This window comes from Ovis canadensis, chromosome 17 (genome assembly GCF_042477335.2).
Source record: "Ovis canadensis isolate MfBH-ARS-UI-01 breed Bighorn chromosome 17, ARS-UI_OviCan_v2, whole genome shotgun sequence".
NCBI lineage: Eukaryota > Metazoa > Chordata > Mammalia > Artiodactyla > Bovidae > Ovis > Ovis canadensis.
Genome location: NC_091261.1, coordinates 61341019 through 61360593, shown reverse-complemented (window position 1 = coordinate 61360593; position 19575 = coordinate 61341019). Strand labels below are relative to the sequence as shown.

General features: G+C 48.9%; 1 protein-coding gene across 6 annotated transcripts in view; it reads right to left on the bottom strand.

Moving 5' to 3' along the window:
* The window catches only part of SCARB1 (scavenger receptor class B member 1), a 93579-nt gene that overhangs the window by 49270 nt on the left and 24734 nt on the right, over window positions 1–19575 (bottom strand). For 2 of the 6 annotated variants that reach the window (XM_069557362.1, XM_069557363.1), the window contains exon 1: window positions 12447–12657. The exons of 2 other annotated variants lie outside the window; for them this stretch is intronic. In XM_069557362.1, the coding sequence (XP_069413463.1) occupies window positions 12447–12500 (54 nt within the window). In that variant the 5' untranslated portion in view covers window positions 12501–12657. Of the gene's footprint in view, window positions 1–12446; window positions 12658–18845; window positions 19054–19575 lie in introns of those variants that run through there. 2 more of the 6 variants (XM_069557364.1, XM_069557366.1) reach the window with 2 other exon arrangements.

Here is a 19575-nt window from a genome sequence, read left to right as displayed (position 1 = left end):
TGGCACAGAGTGACCAGCCCTTCCCCCTCCCCTACTGCTGCCCCACCTCTGGTGGGGGTTGGACTTTGCACCGCTTACAATCAGAGGGATAACTTTCTTACGGTCACACTGGACCAGAAGCATTAGGACCAGGCAGCTGATTAGATAACAGTGCGCAGGCCAAGCTCACGGCCTTTTGCCCAACATAGCTGATTCTATCCCTGCCCCCACCCCCCCCAAGGTCAAAGATCACAGCCCACACACAAAGACCAAGAAAGAAAGCCAAGGTGATCCCTTTCTGGATGCAGCTCCCTCTTATCCAACCAGATTCTCTAAGCTCATTCTGGACAGGCAAGAGGGCTGCCTGGAAGAGAGGGCATGTGAAAGAGTTGGGCTTTGTCATGAAAAAAGGACGAGGAGGGTGTTACTGACAGGGGACACAGCCTGTGTAAAAGCTAGGTAGCTTCTAAGAATGTGACCTACCTGAAAGTCCACCAATCTCAAATGTTTTTAAAACAATTCAAATGTTCACGATGGATAAATCAACTGCTGTGTATCTATACAAGGGAATAAATAGATAAAAAGGAGAACTGATGCTTTCAAATTATGGTGCTACAGAAGACTCTTGAGAGACTCTTTGCAACCCTATGGACTGTAGCCCTCCAGGCACCTCTATCCATGGGATTCTCCAGGTAAGAATACTGACGTGGGTTGCTATACCCTCCTCCAGGGGATCCTCTCCATCCAAGGATTGAACCTGCGTCTCCTGCTTGGCAGGCAGGTTCTTTACCACTAGAGTGACCTTTGAAGCCCCGTAAAGAGAATCATACAAGTCTTCAAATGTATCCATAATTCTCTATTTCTTGAAAACAAGCAGAGATACAAAAGACCATATACGTCTACTTTTACTTAGCAAAATATTTTTGAGGTCCTGATCATTAATTATTTTAAAACGTAGTTGGCTGACTCTGTTGTTGTTTTAATGTGTTTGCGCCAGGTCTCAGTTGCAGCATGGGTGATCTTTTAGTTGCAGCGTGCGAACTCTTAGTTGTGGCACATAGGATCTAGTGCCCTGACCAGGGATCAAACCCAGGCCCCCTGCAACGAGAGCAAGGTATCTTGGCCACCAGACCAACGAGGAAGTCCCAGTTGTTGACTTTTATCAAATGTACATACCTCACCTGTCTGGCAACAAGAAATGGGACATTTTCATCACGCCTTGCTTAAAAGGATGTGTATGAGCCTTTCTGTGCTCCTGGCAGCATTATCTATAAGAGCCAAAAGGTGGATGTGACCCAAGTGTCCACTGACAGATGAATGGATGAATGTAATGTGGTGTAGCCAAGGTTATTCAGCCTTAAAAAAAAAAAAAAGAAATTCTCATATGTGCTACATCATGAGGGAAGTCTTAAAGCATTCCTATAGGCAATAAGACAGTCAAAAAAAACACGTATTATATGATTCCATTCGTGTGAAGTGTCTAGAACAGGCAAGGGAGTTCCCTGGCAGGCTAGAGGTTAAGATTCCGGGCTTTCAGTGCTGTGGCCTAGGTTCAATTCCAGGTCAGGAAACTGAGATCCCATAAGCTGTGCAAGATGGTTTAAAAAAAAAAAAAGGCAAATACACAGGGACAAATCTATAGGAGAAGATTCTTGAGAGTCCCCTGGAATGCAACGAGATCAAACCAGTCCATCCTAAAGGAAATCAACCCTGAATATTCATTGGAAGGACTGATGCTGAAGCTAAAACTCCAATACTTTGGCCACCTGATGTGAAGAACTGACTCACTGGAAAAGACCCTGATGTTGGGAAAGATTGAAGGCAGGAGGAGAAGGGGACAACAGAGGATGAGATGGCTGGATGCCATTACTGACTTCACGGACATGAGCTTGAGCAAGTTCTGGGAGTTGGTGAAGAACAGGGGAGCCTGGCGTGCTGCAGTCCACGGGGTCGCAAAGAGTCACACACGACTGAGCGACTGAACTGAACTGATAGGCACGGAAAACAGTTTGGGAGTTGCCAGGGGAGCATGGGGAGTGACTACTTAACAGCTACAGGGTTTCATTTTGGGGTGATGAAAATATTCTGGAACTAGACATGTGTGTAATGGTTGTACAACATTGTGAATGTCCTAAATGTCACTCAATTGTATGGTTTTTAATGGTTTAAATGGTGAGTTTTTTATTAAGTGAAACTTGAAAAAAGAAAGTGAAAGTGAAAATTGCTCAGTTGTGTCCAACTCTTTGGGATCCCATGGACTACTCCAGGCCAGAATACTGGAGTGGGTAGCCTTTCCCTTCTCCAGGGGATCTTCCCAACCCTGGGATCGAACCCAGGTCTCCCACGCTGCAGGAGGATTCTTTACCAGCTGAGCCACAAGGGAAGTCCAAGAATACTGGGTGGGTAACTTAGCCCTTCTCCAGGGGATCTTCCCAACCCAGGAATTGAACCAGGGTCTCCTGCATTGCAGGCAGATTCTTTACCAACTGCAAAATGAGGGAAGCCTTGACACAACTTTAAAAAAAGAAAAAAAAAGACTAACTGCAAATTAAAACAAGATCACTTCCCAAAAGATGGACCCAAATTAAGTCACCTGAGAAAAACAAGCCCAGGAAAAGGTGTGGGAGTCAGAGATGCCAGAGAATGTGAGCGCACCGACTCCCCTCCCCATGACCCTACAGTGCCCTGCTTGGCACACTGGCTTTCAGACACTGCTGACGCCACCCAGGATCACTACCTGCACACCTGGGGCGATGGAAACAAGCTTCAGGAAAGAACACCTGCCTTTCCAGCATGATGCTACTTACACTCCCAAAGGATTATCTGCTACTCGGATATCCTCTCCTCGTCCATTCTGTTCTTACAGTGCTGGTCCCCACCCACCCCAGTCATCTCGCATCCCAAGACAGGATTGCGTGCAGCCCGGAGCTGGACAACTATGCCCTACAGGTTTCCAAACACATGCAAGATGCCTGCAAAACAATCATCGAGGGACTTCCCTGGTGGTCCAGGGGTTAAAATTCCATGCTTCTAATGTATGGGTTCAACTCCTGGTTGGGGAATTAAGATCCCACATGCTTCGTGGCAGACAGAAACTTGAGTGAAAAAAAGACAAGCTGCAGAAAGATAACAGTCACTACGGCCTGTTCATGAAATCACTGACTCAATGGATATGAGTTTGAGCAAACCCTGGGAGATGGTGAAGGACAGGGGAGCCTGGAGTACTGCAGTCCATGGGGTCACAAAGAGTCAGACACGACTGAGGGACTGAACAGCAACTGCCTATTCACATGAATTTTTCACACACAAAATAACACGAAACATTTTATTTAAGTTGCCAGCACAGTGTTGGCCTAGAAGCCAACTGGCCCGGCCCCTGTGGCCTCTCCAGATCCGACATCCTGCCGTGTCCCTGGCACTCAGCCCAGCCATGCTGGCCCCCTTGGCATCCCTTGTACAAGTAGGCACAGCCCTGCCCCAGGACCTTTGCATAGGCTGTTCTCTCTGCCCTCAATGTCTCTCATGAGGTAGCAGCATAGCCAAATCTCTCACCCTTCTTAATCTTTGCTCACATGCCTCCTCTCAGGAAGACACACCCTATCTACCCCCAAATCCCCAAACCCCTTAACCGGCTCTATGTTTTCCAGAGTCATTGTTACCTTCCGGCATACTTATAATTAATTATGTCTACTGTTCTTCATCTGTCTCTCCTGCTAGATCATAAAGCCACCAGGACCAGATCCTCAGTTGCTTTATTCACTGATGGATCTCCCAGGCTTGGAACAGAGGTTGGCACCCAGCAGGCACTCAGCAATATGAGCTCAGGAACAAACAGAATCAGAGTAGAAATGTCTAGGGAGAAGCTATCTGCCTTCTCCTTTGTGTATGTTTTAAAAAGCTTGTACTTGAGGTTCTACAAGGTAGGGGTTGGGAGCGGGGGTGGCACACTACAAGGTTTGCAGTATCTTAGTTCCCTGATCAGGGATTGAACCCAGGCCCTCAGCAGTGGAAGTGCAGTCTCAACCACTGGACCACTAGAGAAATCTCAATTAAGTAAATCTTAAATATTATAATGCTAAAGGAAATCAACCCTGAATATTCACTGGAAGGACTTATGCTGAAGCTAAAGCTCCAATACTTGGGCACCTGATACGAAGAACAGACTCATTGGAAAAGACCCTGATGCTGGGAAAGATTGAGGGCAGGAGGAGAAGGGGATGACAGAGGACGAGATGGTTGGATGGCATCACCGACTCGATGGACGTGAGTTTGAGCAAACTCTGGGAGATGGTGAAAGACAAGAAAGCCCACTGTGCTGCAGTCCATGGGGTTGCAAAGAGTCAGACACAACTGAGTGACTGACCAACAACAAACATTATAATTTTAATTAAAATGCAATCTGCAACCTCTCTGGCCAGGCTGCAGCCTTGAGACTGGGGTGAATGGATGCTGAAAATCAGATCAGCAGTGGTCCACCTCCAAAAGCTCCCATTTCCTTTCTGGGTGGGGCAGTAAAGACCCTGCCCAGAGGGGGTGCACAGCAGATCTCCTGAGGCCCAGGGGCAGGGAAGTGGGATCCCAGACCAGTCCTCTGCTTCACAGAGAGGCCCACAGAAGGCAGGGGAAAGGCTCAGGCTTCACATAACTGTCCCTCCAAGGAACTCAGGCCAGCCATGCAGGCCTCCAGCACAAGCCTGGGATGAGCTTGGAGTAGAGAAGCAGGCAGAGGCTGAGAGGGGCCCCACAACTTCAGGGGCCTCTGTCCTCACCCTTAGGAGTGAGCAGCCTGATCACAGGATCTCTGTTCACAGACGCCAGGAAAGCATCTCTCAAGGGGTCACTGGGGCCAGGAAGTCTGCAACCCCAGTTAAACCACCCAGCAGGAAACCTCCCCTTACGCTCCCATCTCCGGAGCGGTAAGGCTCCTTGGGCTGTTGTAGCAAAGCTATACTCTGGATGACGTAAAACATCTATCCTCTCTCAATTCTAGAGGCTGGAAGTCCGGAACTGAGGTGAGGGCTCCTAATGAAGGTTCCAGGGGAGGAGACTAACTTGTTCCTCCAGCCCCTGGTGGTCTCAGGCATTCCTTGGCTTGTAGCCACCTCCCTCCACTCTGTCTCCATCATCGCATCCCCCTCCTCTCTGTGTGTCCTCTTCCTATAAAGACATTCTTGTTGGACTTAGGGTCCATCTGATCCATACTTTCATCACATCTGCAAAGACCCTATTTCCAAATAAGATCACATTCGCCAGTAACGGGGGTTAGGACTTGGACATACTTTTTTTTTGGCGGGGGAGGGGGCAGGGGCAGACCCTGCTGAGCCCAATCCAGGGAGAAAAAGCCAGGGCAAAGCTGAGTGATCAGGCTGTTGCTTGAACCACAAGTGTCTACTGCCTCCCATTGCACTCTTCCCTGCTCCCAGGATGACTCTGACTGCCAATTCCAAAACTCCACTCTCCAGGTGCCACCTCCTCCAAGAAGCCTTCAGGGAACTACCTAAGATGAGCCTCCTCTGATCTAATTAAGACCTGGGTCATTCCATGGACAGTCACCCCATCTCGTGCTAGATGCTATGTTCTGAATTTAAAGACAGATGAACAAGGGACTTCCTTGGTGGACCAATGGCTAAGAATTCTCCTTGCTCGCAAGACAGAGGAGGCCGGTTCAATCCCTGGTCAGGGAACTAAGATCCCACATGCCGAGGGGCAGTTAAGCCCTTAGTGCCGCAACTACTGAAGCCTGTGCGCCACAACTAGAGTCTGTGCATTGCAACAAAAGATCCCACATGACACAAGGAAGATCCTGCATGCCGCAACTAAGACCCAACACAGCCATAAATAAGTAAATACTTTTTTTTAAATAGAGATAAATGAATAAGATGGGGTCCCTGAGAAGCTGGGGAGGGCAGGGAAGCCAGAGAATCCTATCCACCATCTGTACAGCACTGGTCCGGTAACAAAACACTTCTGCCTACCTTGCCTCATTATATTCTCAAAGGCCCATTGAACAGACACAGACACAGGCCTGAGGGCCAAATATCACCTGAGGTCACAGGTGCAGGAAGAGCCTGAGCCCCTGGTTTCGCATCAACATGCAGGCCCGTGTCCTCACGTCTCTCTCCCACTGGGCTTGGAGCATACAGGACAGGAGTTTCACAAATTAATCATTAATTTGATCTGCCCAATGAATTGCAAAATGCAATCCTGCCCCGACTGATAACAGGAAACACACCTCTAATAACCAGATGAACCAAGACTCTGATTCACCTGTATGAGGCCGGGTTCTGGGATGAGACCAGACTCTTCCCGCTCCAGTCAGTCACTCTCTACCTCCTGGATCTGAGGATCCAGAGACAATCCCCCAGCCCCATGGGGCCCATTTTGTTGTCGTTGTTGTTCAGTTGTAGGGTCGTATCCTACTTTTTGCAACCCCATGGACCGTGGCACTCCAATCTCCCAGAGTTTGCTCAAACTCATGTCCATTGAGTCAGTGATGCCATCTAACCATCTCGTCCTCTGTCACCTCCTTCTCCTCCTGCCCTCAATCTTTCCCAGCATCAGGGTCTTTTCCAATGAGCTGGCTCAACTCAGGGAAGATTGTAGTGCGGACTGATTCAGTCTGGATTTGGGATGCCATACCCTTGACTAAAGTTCTGACTTCCTTTGATTTTAAAGGCAAGAAGAATTAAAGGAAAGATTAAACAAATAAGCAAACAAACAAACAGGAAACCCAAGCACATTGCTAAAACAGCAGAATCAGTTGCTTAAGCTAAGAAGTTGAGTCATGCTTGACTCCTCCATTTCTCTCCCACCCAAAACCCATCCATCAGGAAGTCTTGGCTGCTCTTGCTCTAAGACACACCCAAAATCCATCCACTTTTTTCCAACACCACCCTGGCCGCTAGCATCATTTGCTTGGACCAATGCAGTCATCTCTTCACTGGTTTTCTCATGTTTGCCTTTGTCCCTAGGCTGTTCCCCACAGATCAGAGCTACTGGTTTAAAAGGTACATCTGATCTTGGCATCTTCCTGGCCAAACACCTCCCACAGCTCCCTAGTTATCTAGGGATTAAATCCCAATCTTTAACAGTGACCTACAAAGTCTCACACCCTTTGGCTCCCTGCAGCTACACTAATCGTAGCTCCCTTTACAGTCCACCTCCCTCACTCTGATCCAGCCACATTGGCCTCACTGTTCCTGAGCCCACCAGGCAAGACTCTGCCATAGGGCCTTTGCATTGACCGTTTGCTCCTCCAAGGGCAATCTTCCCACCAAGGTCCACATAGGTGATCCCTTCATTTCTCAAGTCTAAAGTCACCTTCTCAATGAGGCCTTCCATCAACAATATTTGCTGGTTTCTCACTGCACCTCAGGCTCTTTTCTAGGTCCTGGGGACTATAGCAGTGAACAAAATGGACAAAGAGACTATCCTTTCTAAAGCAGTCCTTCCCCCATCACATTCCATCCATCACCTGTTTTGTCTGCCCAGCATTATCAACATCAGCAATTCCTATGTATTTGTTGATAAGTCCCCCTTCCTACAGCCTGGAATGCAGTCATGATAGACTGAGCTACAGCAGCCACCTTGGGTCATGAGGCAGCCTTGAGAATGGCAGCCACACACAAAGGATGGTAGAGAAAAAAGATAGGAAACACAATCCCCGTGACTTCATGGAGTCACCCCATCAGCCCTGGTCAGTGAGTCCTCAGAGAAAGGTCCATTAGACTCACAAAGAGATCCTATACCATATACCAAAAGGGCTAACAAGAAAAAGACTGACAAATGTCAGCAAGAATGTGGAGCCACCAGAATGCACACTGGTGAAAGTGCAGTCAGTACAGAAAATGATGTGGCCATGTCTCCTAAAGCTAAATAACACAAATGTCCACAAATGAATGACAAATGGCATGTTCATACAATGGGACATCACCCAAGCAAAGAAAAGGAATGGACACAGATGACCTAAACGAGCACAGTGATGACCAACAGAAACTCGACGCCCACTGATGTGATGTTCCAGGGAATGGGCAAAGCTAATCTCTGGTGCTAGAGGCGGGGGTTGCAGCACCTTGGGATGAGAGCTGACATGCAGGGATTCAGGAGAGCCTTCCACAGGTGAGCATGCCAAACACACATCCATATAATTCATCGACCTCTACACCTAAGGTTGTACACTTTCCTGCACTGATGCTAAATTTAGAAATTTTTTTTTTTTTTTTTTTCCCCCAGCCTCGCCACTCAGCTTGCAGGATCTTAGTTTCAGGACCAGGGATCAAACCCATGTACCCTGCAGTGGAAGTACAGAGCCCTAACCACTGGACTGCCAGGCAATTTAGATTTTTTTTTAATGAAAAAAATTAAAGAAAAAAAAATTTTAATATAAAGGGTGAGGGCTTTTTGAGCTGTTTAGCACTCCCTCAAGAGGCACCCAGCCCACATAGGCTTAACAGGGAGACTGTATCCCGTCAAATCTGACCTCTGAAGCTATCAGCCTGCCTCTGGGAGACCAGCAAGGAGACCACTGGGGACCCAGGAGGAAGGGTGGGGGGTGGGGGGTGGAGTTGGGGTCTGGAGGCCATTCCTACAAGCAAGGGGACCCAGCTCTATGTTTGCAGCCAGCCACTCCCCATCTCCTAACTTCCTGCCCTTCTCCATCTACCAGAACTTTCTGTGCCCTGGTTTCCTCATCTGTAAATAGGGTTTGGAAACAGGGAGGACCAACCTCAACTGGGGAGTCATATTGACATAATGAGATGAGCACAGCACTGAGCCTCTGTGCCCTTCCTGCCCAAACCCAGAACCACAATAGCATCACTAGAGAAACATCAGACAAATCCCCATGGAAAGGCATCCGACCCCACCCCTAACTAGTGCTCTTCAAAATCATCCAGGTCACCAAAGCCAACAACGGCCTGAGAAACAGGCACAGCCAAGAGGAGCCTAAGGAAACACAACGACTAAGGGTGACATGGTGTCTGGACGGGATCCTAGGAGAGAAAAAAGGAGATGAAGGACTTCTCCGGAGGTCCAGTGGTTGAAGACTCTACGTTTCCACTGCATGGGGCGCAGGTTTGATCCTTGGCCAGGAAACTAAGATCTCGCATGCCTCGAGGTGCAGCCAAAAACAATTGTTTTAAAGGGAAAAGATAAAGGAGATGAGATAGGAACTAAGGAAACCCCAACAAAGTGCTGACATCAGTTAATACTAATGGATCACCACTAATGGACCACGCTAATTAAAGATGTTAACAATAGGGGAAGCCAAGTGTGGGAAACGAGGGCACCCTCCGTACTGTCTTCTCCATTTTTCTGTAAATCTAAACTTGTTTTAAAAATAGGAAGCTATCGAGACACACAGGGCTCCATGAGGGTCACGTCAGTGCCTGCCTGAGTTATATCAGAGCTGAGAAGCAAAGGGAAAAATGAGAGCCCCAGTAGTGCTCCAGAACATTGAATTTGTCGAGAAAATATTGAAATGCTTAAAAGTAGATATACTAAAACAATATTGGGACTTCCCTGGTGGTCCACCGGTTAAGAAACCACCTTCCAATGCAAGGGAGCCCTGATCAGGGGACGAAGATCTTGCATGCCATGGGGAGACTAAGCCTGTGTGCACTGCAGCTAGAGAAAGCCCACACACCACAGCGAAGACCCAGCACAAAAAAATTAATAAAAAAACAAAACAGCATTCAGTCAGTTCAGTTCAGTTCAGTTGCTCAGTCGTGTCCGACTCTTTGCGACCCCATGAATCGCAGCACGCCAGGCCTCCCTGTCCATCACCAACTCCCGGAGTTCACTCAGACTCACATCCAAGTCAGTGATGCCATCCAGCCATCTCATCCTCGGTCGTCCCCTTCTCCTCCTGCCCCCAATCCCTCCCAGCATCAGAGTCTTTTCCAATGAGTCAACTCTTTGCATGAGGGGGCCAAAGTACTGGAGTTTCAGCTTCAGCATCATTCTTTCCAAAGAACACCCAGGATTGGTCTCCTTTAGGATGGACTGGTTGGATCTCCTTGCAGTCCAAGGAAGTCTCAAGAGTCTTCTCCAACATCACAGTTCAAAAGCATCAATTCTTCGGCGCTCAGCTTTCTTCACAGTCCAACTCTCACATCCATACATGACTACTGGAAAAACCATAGCCTTGACTAGACGGACCTTTGTTGGCAAAGTACTGTCTCTGCTTTTGAATAGGTTGGTCATAACTTTTCTTCCAAGGAGTAAGCGTCTTAATTTCATGGCTGCAGTCACCATCTGCAGTGATTTTGGAGCCCAAAAAAATAAAGTCTGACACTGTTTCCACTGTTTCCCCATCTATTTCCCATGAAGTGATGGGACCAGATGCCATGATCTTCGTTTTCTGAATGTTGAGCTTTAAGCCAACTTTTTCACTCTCCTCTTTCACTTTCATCAAGAGGCTTTTTAGTTCCTCTTCACTTTCTGTCATAACTTATTTAACATTAAGTTTAAATATTTTATTTAAACCCAAACCAGAATTTATTATAAATTTACCCCTGGCTTTTCTTTTTTTTTACTTCCCTAGCTTAAATGGAAGCAGATTCATTGCATTCGATTTCTATTGCCATGTAACAAATTATCAAACATGTACTGGCTTAAAATGTCACACATTTACTATCTGACAGCTTTGGAGGTCAGAAATCCAAAATGGGTCCCAGGTGGCACTAGTGGTAAAAACCCGCCTGCCAGTGTGGGAGACCTAAGAGACATGGGTTTGATCCCTGGGTCGGGAAGATCCCCTGGAGAAGGGAATGGCAACCCACTTCAGTATTCTTGCCTGGAGAATTCCCATGGACAGAGGAGCCTGGAGGGCTATCGTCTATGGGGTCCCACAGAGTCGAACATAACTGAAGCAACTTAACACGCACACACCATACCAAAGCTAAAATCAAGGCGTCTGCAGGGCTGGCTCCTCCTGGAGGCTTTCTGGGAGAAACCAGTCGCCTGGCTTTTCCAGTTCCTAGAATCCACCTGCATTCCTTGGCCCCCTTATCACTCCAACCTCGGCTTTCATCATCGCATCCTTTCTGACTCCCCTGCCTCCCTCTTACAAGGACCCTTATGATGACATTAGTCCCATCCAGGTAATTCCGGACACTCTTCCCATCCTGAACTCCTTAATGCAATCACGTCTACAAAGCCCCTTTTGTCACATAGGGGTAACACATCCACAGGTCCTGGGATTAGAACTTCTTTGAGGGGTCATCACCCTGCTTCCCACACCCATTCAGAGATGCGAGGCTTCCTCCCACACAGCCCCATCCACACCCAGGAGCACCCCACTGCCAGGGCAGGGTGATGTTTGTTCCCCATGTGCCCCTTCCTTTCCAGGGCATCCTTGTCTGCAGCCACCAAGCAGGGACCCCGCCAGAACAAGGTGGACCAGCTCCCACCGCGGGAGGCCCACTGTCCTCCTGAAGTGCAGCCCCACACCCAGGATGCTCAGTCCACCCCTCCTTGTGTGAACCTCCACCCTTTATCTGCAATCTGAACTTCCCTCCCTGGTGGCTCAGTGGTAAAGAATCCACCTGTCAATGCAGGAGACACAGATTCAATCCCTGATCTGGGAGAGTCCCACGTGCTGCAGGGCATCTAAGCCCGTGCACTACAACTATTGAGCCTGCGCTCCAGAGTCTGAAAGCTGAAACTACTGAACCCACGTGCCCTAGAATCTGTACTCCACAACAAGAGAAGTCACCGCAGTGAGAGAGTGGTCCCCAATCATCACAAGCGGAGGGAAGCCCTGCGGCAACGAAGACTCAGCATAGCCAAAAATAGATAAATAAAATTATTTTTTTTAAAAAAAGAAACATGGGGGAGAACACAGTCTGGGTGGGTCTTCTTGCATGTGCTGCAGTGGGGCAGGGTCGGGGGCGCCTTTGTCCTCAAAACTCAGGTCTGCAAGAAGCCCCTTTGGGGCCTCGGACAGGCCCCTTCCTCCTCCCAAATTCTAAGACCAAAACACAGCCTGGCCTGACAATGACACAGGGTGTCCATCGGAAGAGGAACTGCGATGCACCCCAAGGAGCTCCACCAGCTGCACTGTCAGCCAGAAAGCTGTGAGCCTGAAAGGCCAGCCTCCCCTCTCCCCAGGGCAGCATCAGAAATGCGGTTGCGGGGGGGAGGGTATCTCCTAAAGCAACCCTCCAAAAGCCAACAGGTTCCCATAGGGCAGATGGGGGAGCAAAGGTCAGAGGACAGACAGACTCAGGGTTCTAAGGGTCTCAGGCAGCATCCTGGCTGGGCAGGGACCAAGTGACCACTGAGGCACACTCCCTCAGCCCTGCAAAAGGGACCCAAAGGTGGGGGCCCAGGGCATTTCTGAACAACTGAACAAGCTCAGCATTTCGAAAACACCTCACTATACCTCGGAATTCTTTTTGACGGGACAACAGCCCCGTGGCAGCTTCAGAGGCGGGGGTCCTTTGCTTTACATCATTGTTGCTTACCATGGGCCTGTTTGAGCAGTGGTTCTCAAAGTGTGGTCCCTGGACCAGCAGCATCACCTGATAGAAATGCCGATTCTCAGGTCCTTCTCAAACCTGCCAACTCAGCATCTCTGGGGGAGGGACTCAGACATCTGTGTTTTAACAAGCCCTCCTGGGGCTCCTGCGACATGAGACGGTTAGAAAACCACAGTGTCAGAGACTAAGATGAACTGATGTCAGATACTTGCTTCAGAATAACTCAGGAAAGGGGAAATGAAGTGGGTGGCGGTACAGATGAAACCGGAAGGCAGGGACTCAATGTCTATTAAAGCAGGCGAAGGGCAAGTGGCAATCTTGCTGTGCTCTTTTTTTAAATGTACATTTGAAATTTTCATAACATGTTCTTTTAAACCAGTTAAAATTTGCAACCCCTACCGTACCCCCAGAGAAACAGATCTATCTTCCTGAAGCCAACTCCACAAACTGTCAGCTTTGGCCACTGGATGAGTTTGGGATCACGTTGTATTTCAAAATACTTGAACTTGTTGACAACATCTTAAAAATGGCAGGTACGTTCCAGATTTCCAGCTTCTTCCAAAAAACATGAAGGTGTACTGGCTCTGGGTCTGCATCCCCACGTAGCCTAGCATGCTGAACTAAGCAGCAGCTGCTCCTGGCACAGGACTTGCAATCCGGATCACCAGAGGCTCCACGGCTCCCTAACACCTCACACCAGGCTGCTTTATTCACTGGCATTGTCCGCATGGCCCTTCCAGGGATCTGAGTTTGTAAGCCCTGACCTACAATAACACAGGATGAGAATATGGTACTCATTCATTCATTCCAACCCTGCCTAAGCATCTAATATGCTCACAACTGGTCCTCAAGTGCCATGGAGAAGCAAAGTTCATCAGACAGAGCTGAGTAGGGATTAGAAAAATGACAGGTTATCCACAAATGACTCAGACACACAATAGGAAGAGCTCAACTCATTAAGCATGTTTACTAGCAGTGGGATATCATTTAACACTGGCAGGACTGGGACTTCCCTGGCGGCCCAGCAGTTAGGACTCCACATTTCCACTGCAGGGAGTACGGGTTCGATCACTGGTTGGGGAACTAAGAACCTGGATGCCACGTGATGTGGCCAAAGAAACAAAACATTGGCAGGACTGTCAATAGGCTGGGATACTGCTGGGGCATTAGCTACTAAAGCAAACTCCGGTGTGAGTGATGATACACTCTGGTAGATACTCTGGGATACTACTGGGGAATTAGCTACTAACGCAAAAGTCCATGCCCAATACCCCAGTAATCCCATTCCTGGGTATTCGCTAAGAGAAAAGAAAATCCACGTCCACACAAATGCTCCCAGCAGTTTTACTCCTGGTAGCCCCAAACTAAAAACAACCCAGCTATTAACCAGGACATCACTGTATATTCACACAATGGTATATTTACACAGCATTTTTGGGGGCTCCAAAATCACTGCAGATGGTGACTGCAGCCATGACATTAAAAGATGCTTACTCCTTGGAAGAAAAGTTATGACCAACCTAGATAGCATATTCAAAAGCAAACACATTACTTTGCCAACAAAGGTCTGTCTAGTCAAGGCTATGGTTTTTCCAGTGGTCATGTATGGACGTGAGAGTTGGACTGTGAAGAAAGCTGAGTGCCGAAGAATTGATGCTTTTGAACTGTGATGTTGGAGAAGACTCTTGAGAGTCCCTTGGACTGCAAAGAGATCCAACCAGTCCATGCTAAAGGAGATCAGTCCTGGGTGTTCTTTGGAAAGAATGATGCTAAAGCTGAAACTCCAGTACTTTGGCCACCTCATGCGAAGAGTTGACTCATTGGAAAAGACTCTGACGATGGGAGGGATTGGGGACAGGAGGAAAAGGGGACGACAGAGGATGAGATGGCTGGGTGGCATCACTGACTCGATGGACGTGAATCTGAGTGAACTCCGGGAGTTGGTGATGGGCAGGGAGGCCTGGCGGGCTGCAATTCATGGGGTCGCAAAAAGTCGTACACGACTGAGCAACTGAAATGAATTGAACTGAACTGAGGAACAACAGCCACATGCAATGCGGGTCTATCTCACAAGCCTAACGTTGAGCAAAGAAGCCAAACCATATCAGTATCCAGTATGTGATTCCATTTTGATAAAATACAAAACCAGGTAAAACTAGGCTATGCTGGAAGAAGTCAGGGTAGCAGTCACCCTTGGGGCTGGGTGGCAAGGGAGTGGGGAGCACCAGGGGATTCTAAGATGCTGCTGGTTACTTGAGGATGTTCAGTTGTGAAAGTTCTGCCTGTCTGATGTGATGATGCCAGCATTTACTGGGTACCAGGCTCAAAGGTCACCTTTATCCCCTTCTCCCACAAAACAAACCCTGACTTGCTTCCAGTATTGGGCACAAAGCCTTAAATCTCAGAGAAGATGGGCCCCGACTGTAGTCCAGGCCCATGAGCCTGTCTAGCTTCTGGTAGCTTCTGAGGAAAAAAAAAAAAATCCTCTGCGATAAGAGGAAGAACTGAACAGAGCTCTCTCGTTGTACCATCCCTCCTTCTGGCTTTGAATGATGTGTGTGACAGTGTGATGTCTGGCACTATGGCAGCCATCATGAGATTATGAGGGCAAGGCTCAGAAAGTCACACAGACACTGACCCAGTGCCCTGAAATAACTGAACTGCTGAATAAATCTGGAAACATCCACCACCTCCAGTCTCTCCCAAGGCACAATAATAAAGCTCCCTATTATACCAGCCACTTGGAAGCAGGTTTTCTGTTGTTTGCAGCCCAGAGGATTCCATCTAAAGCAATGCTTTCATGTAAAGCTGACAGTCCATGAGGTAGGTACCATTATCTGCTCTGTTTTGTTGATGAGAAAACTGAGGCGCCCAGAGATTAAACCACTTACTTGCCCAAGGGCACAAACCCAGTAGTGACAGAGGGTCCTCAACTCGAGTCTGTACCCAGAGCCCGGGCCCTAACATTCTACTGCCTTGGTAAAGGCTTACCGTAGGTGTGGATGGGAAAGGATCACAGGGAAGGGAGAAAACTGCTGAAACACACACAGCTCCAATTCTAGGACCCCAGGCGAATCAGGCACAGTCTCATCCTCCACCGACTACACCACCATGATGGGAACTCCAGGCAGTGCAACTGACCCTGCTCTTTAAGACAAGCACAATCTCCCCCAGGACTGACTTCAGCCCTACTTTCTCCATATAAATCAGGCAGAGGGTAGCCCTTCCTTCAAACACCCTAGAAAGTCCAAGTGAAGTCGCTCAGTCATGTCCGACTGGTCGCAACCCCATGGACTATAGCCTACCAGGCTCCTCCATCCATGGGATTCTCCAGGCAAGAATACTGGAGTGGGCTGCCATTTCCTTCTCCAGAGGATCTTCTCGACCCAGGGATTGAACCCGGGTCTCCCACATTGCAGGCAGACACTTTAACCTCTGAGCCACCAGGGAAGCCTTCAAACACCCTAATTTCACCCCAATAAGAAAGTGGGCAATTTCTCAAGCATGAAACAGCTCAGCAAACTGCAGCCCGTGGGCCATATTTGGCCTGGTGCCTGTTTCTCGGCATCCTGGGAGCTAACAACGGTTTTACATTTTTATTTTATTTTTAACTTTCTATTTTATATTGGAGTATAGCCGATTAACAATGTTGTGATAATTTCAGGTGGACAGCCGAAGGACTCAGTCATAAGTGTACGTGTATCCATTCTTCCCCAAACTCTCCTCCCATCCATACATTCTTAAATGTTTGAAGGAAAAAAAAAAAAGAATACTTATTGGCAACACATGAAATTTACATGAAGTTCACGAGTTGGTGTCCTCAAACAAAGCTGTTGTGACATTTAGACAGCCCCCGCTCAGGATGTCTCAAGGATGTCCATAGAGAGGACCATGTGGAGGTGAGAGGCTGAGACAGAACCTGTTTGGCCTCTAAAGCTGAAAAATATTTACTATTTGTCCTCTACCACTAATGTGGCAACCCCTGTCCCCTCCCCCTCAGTCCCCATGGAGACGCGAGTACCTCCCCTTCCTCCTCGGTGGCAGCGCCAAGTGACCAAGGACATGAACTGCTCTGAAGAAGGCACCCGGGTGTAGACAGGCCACACGACGGTTGCTAAATGAGGCTTCCTCCACTCACCTTGGCCCGGGTTCAAGAACGCATGGGGAAACTTGCCAAGGTCTTGTAAGATGGCGCAATGGTGCTGTAAGCCTGGAAGAATCAGAGGCTCAGGGCTGCCACCTTCAAAGGCTTCATCTTTTGCAACCAGCTGGGCATGCTGTAATCACCCGGGGCCCCGGTCTACCACCTACTGAACCCGATCCATGCCACTGGGATGAGGTTGGGGGGCAAGAAGGGGACAGGTACCAACCCTCCCTCAGGTTAAACTCTATCATGACTTTAAAATTGTGCTCCGATACACATTAACATCGAATGTACCATCTTCACCATTTTTAAGTCTACACCTCAGCAGCATGAAGTATATTCACATCATTGTGTAACCATCACCATCACCCATCTCCAAAACTTCTCATCTTCCCCAACTGAAACCGTACTCCCATCAGCCCCTGGTACCCACCCTTCTATCCTTTGTCTCTATGAGTTTGCCTCCCATGGGGACCTCCCGTAAGTAGAATCAATCATACAATATGTCTCTTTTCGTGACTGGCTTATTTCACTCAGCACAATATCCTCAAAGTTCATCCATACTGTAGCTTGTGTCAGAATTTCCTTCCTTTCTGAGGCTGAATCCCATTCCAAAATACGGATGAACCATTCTGTTTATTCCTCCATCTATGGAGGGACACGTGGGTTGTTTTCAGCTTTTGGCTATTGTGAATAATCCTGCAATGAAGAAGGGTGTGCACCTATCTCTTCAAGTCCCTGCTTTCAATTATTTTGAATGTGTATCCCACAGGTAAAATTGCTGCATCCGATGGCAATTCTATGTTTTCATTTTCTGAGTGAGGCACTGACTGCCAGACTTACCCCACAGCAGCTGCACCATTTTCCAATCCCTCCAACACAGCAGAAGGGTTCCAACCTCTCCACACCCTGGCCAATCACTGTCATTTTTTTTTTAATAGCAGCCCTTCCATCAGGCATGAGGTGATCACTCACTTTGGTTAGGATTTGTATTTCCCCAATGATGAGTGATGCAGGGCGCTTCCTCCTGTGCCTGTTGGATATCTGTATATCTTCCTTGGAGAAATCTCTAAGTCCTTGGCCTATTTTCTAATTTGATTGTTTTTTGGTGTGATTGAGTTGTCCTACCAAGACTTTAAGACCAGATTTATGCCCCATACTTTCCATCTCCTTTTATATATATACTTACTTATTTATTTGGCTATACCAGCTCTTAGCTGTGGCACACGGGATCTTTTTTTTAGTTGTGGCATGCAGACTGTTAGCTGGGGCTTCCCAAGGGGCTCAGTGGTAAAGAATCTGCCTGCCAATGCAGGAGACACAGGAGACGTGGTTCGATCCCTGGGACGGGAAGATATACTGCAGCAGGAAATGGCAACCCACTCCAGTATCCTGCCTGGAAAATCCTATGGACAGAGGAGCCTGGCGGGCTACAGTCAATGGGGTGGCAGAGTCAGGCATGGCTGAGCGACTGTGCACGTACACACAAAGACTCTTAGTTGCAGCATGTGGGATCTAGTTCCCTAACCAGGGATCAACCCCAGGCCCACTGCATGGGGGGCACGGAATCTGAGCTGCTGGGCCACCAGCAAAGTCCCTCCACCTGCTTTTGACCGCCCTCCTGGATATTTCCATCTGGGAAAACAGCTCCACCATCCACGGGGTCCCTCAGATAGAAACTGAAGAGCTTGACTTCTCTTCTGCCCCCATACCGCAAGTCTCATCTGTCAGCACATGTGGCTGACTCTCCCTGCAAAAGGGATCTGGACTCTGTTCGCTCCTTCCAATCACACTGTCTCCTCACCGAGCCCACCCGGCCCTCCACCCCACCCCCGCTTTCTATTCACAGCACCAGAGGGCTCTGTTACACGCATCAGATCGTGGGCTCCCCTGCTCAGGAACACTGGCATCTCAAGGAACTGAAAACGATATCTAAACTCCTCCCCAGGTCCCACAAGCCCTCAGCCCGCCTCTCACCTCTCACCACCCTCTCCCTGTCCCTGCTCCCCAAGCCCACGGCTTCCTCTTCCTCCAGTGCAGTAAGCAACCTCCCACATCCAGCCCTTTGTGCTTGCTGTGCCCTCGGTCCACCCTGCTGTTCCTACGCGCAACTCCTCATCACCTCAGCCAGCCCCTCCTCAGGGAGGCCCTCCCAACCACCCACCCAAAGGAGAAGGACCTGGCCTGGGGTGTCCACGACTGCAGCTCCCCTGCCCCACACAATGCCCGGTTCACCGTACCTGCTCAGAAAACACGCACTGAAGCCTGCTCGAGTCCAAGACCACGAAGAGGATTCAAAAAACACCCTCCCCACACTCACCCTCCTTCCCCCGGGTTGAAAGGACATCAAAAGGCTCAGCTGGACTCTGCCCCAGCCCCCGGCCTTTCTCCCTCCCCCGCCAAGGACACAGGTGGCCGGGACTGCTGACAGCTCTGCCCCACTTATCTGGGCTCCCAGGCCACACATCACAGCTGCCGGAGCCCAAGGGAACATGGAGGTCAGTGATGTCATCCTCTTGCAAGATAAGACAGGGAGGACCAGGATGCCCCCAGGGACAGGCTCCAGCTCCAGCCCCAGCCCAGGCCCGTGGCCGCAGCCACCTCGGCTCCCACTTCCCCAGGCGATGCTATTCCATGTGCCCTGACACACACCCTTCTTTCCCATCCCTAGCACCACCACCCCCATCATCACCCCCATCCCCGCCACTCCCATCAGCCCCACCCCCTCTACCACCCCCACCATCCCCTTGGCTCTCTGTAAGGGTGGGGAACACTCAAAAGCACTTTGCTCCCTGGATCCCTCAGAGAGCTCCATGCCGTGGACACTAACATCATCTCATCTGACATTGAGGAAACTCAGGAAGATGAGATCACTGCCCAAGCATGGCCAGTTTTCTGAATCCTCACCCTCCCTATATATATACTGTCACATATACTATCAATAGAATGATAATTATAGTCATAAATTAT